This window comes from Fusarium oxysporum, chromosome 10, assembly GCF_000149955.1.
Source record: "Fusarium oxysporum f. sp. lycopersici 4287 chromosome 10, whole genome shotgun sequence".
In the NCBI taxonomy this organism is placed as follows: domain Eukaryota; kingdom Fungi; phylum Ascomycota; class Sordariomycetes; order Hypocreales; family Nectriaceae; genus Fusarium; species Fusarium oxysporum.
Genome location: NC_030995.1, coordinates 2,697,222 through 2,702,953, shown reverse-complemented (window position 1 = coordinate 2,702,953; position 5,732 = coordinate 2,697,222). Strand labels below are relative to the sequence as shown.

At 46.0% G+C, this 5,732-nt stretch overlaps 3 protein-coding genes across 3 annotated transcripts in view; 2 read left to right on the top strand and 1 right to left on the bottom strand.

Annotated features, from left to right (window-relative positions):
* Nucleotides 1-397: 397 nt before the first annotated feature.
* Nucleotides 398-2,443, bottom strand: FOXG_11884 (uncharacterized protein; the record flags this gene model as incomplete). The annotated part of the gene is made up of 3 exons (XM_018391618.1): nt 398-2,008; nt 2,078-2,157; nt 2,215-2,443. 3 exons carry the CDS (start codon nt 2,441-2,443, stop codon nt 398-400), a joined length of 1,920 nt encoding a protein of 639 aa, XP_018250303.1.
* A 252-nt stretch (nt 2,444-2,695) lies between these two features.
* FOXG_11883 (uncharacterized protein) lies at nt 2,696-3,777 on the top strand (the record flags this gene model as incomplete). The annotated part of the gene is made up of 4 exons (XM_018391617.1): nt 2,696-2,926; nt 2,984-3,058; nt 3,125-3,419; nt 3,473-3,777. The coding sequence occupies exons 1-4, from the start codon at nt 2,738-2,740 to the stop codon at nt 3,775-3,777; spliced, it is 864 nt and encodes a 287-aa protein (XP_018250302.1). The 5' UTR covers nt 2,696-2,737.
* Nucleotides 3,778-5,200: 1,423 nt separating this feature from the next.
* FOXG_20625 (uncharacterized protein) overlaps nt 5,201-5,732 on the top strand; it is a gene marked incomplete at its 5' end in the record, with an annotated part of 3,167 nt that continues 2,635 nt past the window's right edge. The window contains 2 exons of the mRNA XM_018400920.1: nt 5,201-5,418; nt 5,477-5,565. Coding sequence (XP_018250301.1) covers nt 5,201-5,418; nt 5,477-5,565 — 307 coding nt within the window. The remainder of the gene's footprint in view (nt 5,419-5,476; nt 5,566-5,732) is intronic.

Sequence of the window (5,732 nt, the reverse complement as noted above, 5' to 3'; positions counted from 1 at the left end):
AGACTTACTTAATATATATTAAAACCTAAGGTATAATTTTAATATTAATATAACCTTTCTTAGCTAAGGAATTAAAGGTATTATCTTATATACCTTTAAGACTAGTTCAAGAGTTATAATTTAAGTTTTTCTTATATTAGTTTTATCCTATAGTAATTAATTAGGCATTTTAATTTAATATCTATATTATAAGCTAGATATATTATTTGCAGTTGTGACTTATAGCTAAGAGCTTAAAGTAGCATAAAGAACTTAGCAAGGATAAAAAGATAACAATTATACAGAGGTTAAGGCTTTACACTTCTATGCGCTAAAGGTTTAGGGCTATTACAATTTAAAGATACTATGTTCAAAAAACCCAGAAGCTACTATTGATGCAGAAAAGCATACTCCTATACTACAACGTCCCAGTCGCAACAAGTTTGCGAAGCATCTGAGCAGCGTGGATCAAGTCAGATCTTGTATTGCAGGCCGCGAAAACAAATCGATCAGGGCGCAGAATAACAAACGTATTGTTGTTTGTTTCTTTTGACATGCGATGGGGATCATAGCCCTTAGGCTCGGGCCTTCCTGCGATTAGGGCTGGGCTGTCAGCGAATTCTGCAGCGGTAGCAACCCGGTAGATGTGCCGGCCCTCCAAATCACAAGGAGCAGCCCGAGTATTGTCAACGAAGACTGTGGCTTCGCCATCCCTCAGGGCTCCGTTGGATATGCCTTGGAGGCCGTGTAGGGCCGTCTCTATTTCGCCGGCGTTCTTGAGGTGTTGTAGTATCACAACTACTTGAAAAAGGCCCTTCTTCTCGGGACTGAAAATAATATCATCGGTGAAGAAGACCTGCTCATTTTGTGGAGTATTTGTAATGCGAACTGCATAGACTTGGGGAAAGTTCCTGCCGCCGCCAAGTCTAGGCAAAAACGCCATTCCCTTTCCCTCCTGCCATTGGTACCGAATCATCCCATCGCGGCGATTTCCAAGCTGCAACCAGTGCTTCCAGCTTGGGATGAGCTGAATAAGCCAGAGGTACCAGTCACGTATGAAGACCTTGGCGTTGCTAGATTCCGTGACATAATCTCCATTCTCAACAGTGGATAAAAGGGACTTGTCGAGTTGTTGCTTTCGCTCCGAATACCAGCCTTGGAGCAGTTTCTGGTAGTCTACCAATTCCTGGCCCCCAGTAGAAGAACTGATCGCTATGCGAAGACGCCATACCAGCGAGACGGCGTCCCGAAATGCTGACGCGATGCCTTGGCCACCAAACGGTGGGAATACATGTGCGGCGTCTCCGCACAGCACAACTCGACCGAGTGACCATTTGTTGCAGCTTCTTGCCGAGAACCGAAAGGGGCGACAGCGAAGGACTTCAATACAGTCCAGAGGATACATAATCTGCTCCACTTCCAACCCATACCGGCTGCCTGGGTGAGTCAGATAAGGGTAGACGACCTTAGCAATCTGAACCGGCTTAGCCATCTCGTTAGGATCTTCCTCGGGCAGGACAACAAATTCAAAACGCCAAAGTCTGTCACTATCGAGACCGAAGCGTCCACAAACTGCGGCCCGAGAATGATTGCACATGAATCTAAAGTCTTTAGGAAAGAATTCATCGTAGACTTGCTGGGGGGTGTACCCCTTCTCCCAGAGGGGGAATTTGGGGTGAGTTGTGGGCGTGGGAAGGGAAATTTTCCAGTTGAGCGCAACCCATTCTTTCTCGTATGGTGCGTTCCTGGCCTGATCCAGCGTGATACCTCGAGGTTCCAAGTATCTCTTACGCGTGAAACCAGTCTTGCCATCAGCGCCGATGAGGAATTTGCCCCGGACGGTATGGCATTGATTAGATGTATCAGTGTAGCGCGCATATACCCAATCTTTATCCTCCCATATAGATGTGACGCTCGCGCCTAGATGCATTTCAGCTACACCCATGGTCGTTATTCGAGACCTCAGGTGTTTCTCTATGCAAGGCTGCTTGTGGCACATAAAACCTGGATGGCCAGTACCTCCTTCCGTCTATTTGTCGTTGTTAGTCAACTCGAATCTGGTCACGGGGAAGTGTGAGAGATGTGCCCTTCAACATACCGTGCTGTAATCCATCATCATAAATGGCTTTCTGCTCAGGTCATGATGCACCTTGCCGATAAACCTGAAATTACCCATACCTGAAGATGGGGTGAGCAAGCTGTATAGAAGAAGATGGCAGTAATTGGCAAACTAACACTGGCCGATCTCTGTGAATATCTTATCGTATATCCCGCAACCTTGAAGGCAGCGGATACCATCTTCGTCTAAAGCGATTCCGCGGGGGTCTGCATTCACCTCACAGTCTTTTTCAAGAACAACATGGGGTATGGAATACTGGCTTAGGAGCACTGACACCATAGCACCAGTTGGTCCGCAACCGCAGACAATTATGTCGGTCGTCTTGGGTGAATCTTTCTCTGCCATGGCTGATCGCTGAGTGAACAGCAAATTTGATTCAGCTCGACGACAACGTCCTCTTGAAATACACAAATTCATGCATCGCTTCATCTCTATATTGCGGGGCCCCACGGTTGACTGTTGCGGGGCCCCATGGTTGACTGTTGTGGGTGACTTTGCGGGGCAAGCGGGGAACTGTGGCGGGGAAAGATCTGCTGTAGTATGTAAATAAGACGGAGAACATCAACTCCCTGCCGGAAACAACACGAACAACAATCAGCAGGACAATAGCAGCCAATTTATCATTTACTGAGAGCCAAAATGACGAACTGGACTCACTTGATCCGCTTCAGGGCTGTAGAGGATGGCCAAGTTCATCTTGGACAGTTAGTCGATACTTCACGAGACGTGGGAATCGACTGCCTGAACGGCGTCGAGGTGAAAGCCTTCTTGATAAATGGAGATGTGTTCAATGGTACGGTTACCCAGAACATCTTCACTGTCGATCACGTACGTTACAAACAGATCCCAAATACCCATGAGAGGCTAATAAAGATATTCGCAAAGTTGCTGTCGCCAGTCAGCCGAGAGCAGTGCAATTACATCAGGTGCCTCGGGCTTAACTACAGAGATCACGCTGAGGTGAGTGCAAAAGAATTATACAAACACTCCACTCGCATTTGATCACATATATTAACTCTGACCTAGGAAGGAGGATTTCCGATTCCTGACGAGCTCGAAGTTTTCACAAAGCCTCGGTTCGCACTCACAGGCCCATATCCGGCAGCAGTCACCATCCCACGATGCGCCCAAGACGGAACAAGCGACTACGAAGCTGAGCTTTGTGTTATAATTGGGAAAACTGGCCGAGACATTCCTGAAGACAAGGCGCTGGAGTACGTCCTTGGGTACACTGCCTCGAATGATGTTTCGGCCAGAACCCTCCAGCTCGCGGTGAAACAATGGTCTTTCTCGAAAGGTCTTGACAACAGTTGCCCAATAGGTGTGTTTCTGGAGCATTCGATGCCTCATAAAAGGTCACTAATAAGTTTTTAGGTCCAGTGCTTGTTTCCCCCTCTGTCATCGATGATCCACAGACCCTTGGTGTCAAGGCCATCTACAACGGTCAGACAGTACAGGATGGCAACACAAAGAACATGATCTTTTCTGTCAGGAAACAAATTTCTTCCCTTTCCCGAGGCACGACATTGGAAGCAGGAACAGTCGTGTTGACTGGTACGCCCGCTGGTATTGGATATTTTCACAATCCACGTGTCAGCTTGGAGGCTGGAAGCCAGATTGAGATACAGATTGAGAAAATCGGAACGCTGGTGAACGAGGTGAAATATGATGTTATATAGAGCTAAGAAAGTCTGAGGAAAATCTTATACATATCCTCATAAAGCAACGCGCAAGTGTGGATTGTAGCCGTGATATGAAAGTTGGTCGGTTCGTTCAGACTAAAAAAGTCATACGCACCACGACTGAATGGTTCCTGCGTGGAACGCCCCGTTTAGGTCTGCAGCAAATGCGTACCTGCGTTGTCCTTTGTTTGAGAGAGCAACATTGAGGAAATCATCAGCGTTCAACAATGTTGCTTCAGTATCTCAGTTCAGCATATGCATACTGAATCTGACTGGGAGAAACTTGTGCTATTATTATTGTTTATAAAAATTCCATAGAAGTATATAAGTTCTTTTTTTTATTAAAATATCTTAATATACTATAAGGATATCTTTATAATAACTACTTATAGTTTATAATAAATTATTTAATAAATAACTAAACTACCTCTAATAGCTTTATACTACTAGTTAAACTTCTTATAATAATAATAGTAAATATTACTTTTATTAAAATAAGTATATTAATTATCTATAGGAAAAGTCATAGCTGTATAATATTGAATTTAAAGGTGTCTTTATTTTAATCTATATTCTTTTTATTAGTGTGTAATCTGTGCACCAGACGATATTATTGGGTTGGTGAGATAAACATTGGCGAAACTGAATAGGTTGAGATTAAAAGGGTAAATGCAATCCTTCACAGTCGTGAATAGTCATGGCATGATTCGACGACTCAATTACTACCTCCTTTGCGGTCAGCAAGGAAACAACGTATAGGATAGCCGAAGTATCTTATACAAAGTTACAACTCTAAAGTTGCCAATCTAGGTGAACAAGACGGTGCGCCTCTATGAGCTTGGTCAATGGCAAGTTTTCAGGAGCGCCCAATCAGAGCATTAACACCCCCTTATATTATTATCACCTAAGTGAGATAATGCAATATATTGGATTTGCCATGGTGCGGGCTCTGGGCCGCTCTTCTTACGCAAGGACGCGTGCCATCCCCCGGCTTGCAGAGAGGATTCATCAGCTATCTCTCTTCAGTATTTGATCTATATCGGGAAGGTTTTGTACTTTGTTTGAATTTGCTTTCATCTGCCGTGGTCTATTCACTTGGGAGCCGACTATCCTGGTGGCATTGAGGCCAAGTGTGGTTTTCGATTGTACAGCTATCGTGGTTAGACTCTAACCTTGCAAAGTGAATCTCTAGATTCTTTACAGCATGCCGGGCGATGCGCTTGGCTCCTCAGTTCCCAATGTTCTGATTGGACGTCGCGGCGGAGACTTGTGTTAGTGTGTACGTGTGGCGGTTAGTCTGAACTTTACCTACATCCGTAAATCCTTAGTAATCCCCCAGATGCGGGGATATATTTCCCAGACGCATTCCCCGCCACAATTTACCTCTTCCTATTCCCCACTACCCTGAATTTCCACGACCATGGTCCATAGCGGAAGTGCAGAAGCCGACGACCCGAGCACAAGAGACACTGATGCCGAACTCCAGCGCAGGCTACGGAGTCGACAACGCAGACAATGGCAATGTCCGCAATGTGATCAGGCCTTCAAGAAACGAGAGCACATGGTACGACACATTCGATCCCATACAAAGGAGAAGCCATTCGTCTGCGATATTTGCCCAAAAAGCTATGGGCGCCGGTAGGTTCTTCCTTCGCTCACAGCTTCCCAACTGGGCGCTCACACCCGACATCTGCAGAGACTCGTTAATTCGACACGCACGAACACATCGTCGGGAGGCAGACAGCCTCGCTTTGACGGCAGGTCCACCGATACCCTCGCCTCCAGGTACGTCCAAAAGAGACTCGCACCGTTACTCTCTGCAAGCAGCGGCTCTCTGATAAAAGCCACAGACACAAATACCGCAGCTGGCCAACCAGCCCTCAGCCGGCGGTCCGGTATCCATGATGATGTTTTGTTTGAGAATGATCCTCCAGGCGGACCAGCACGTTTGA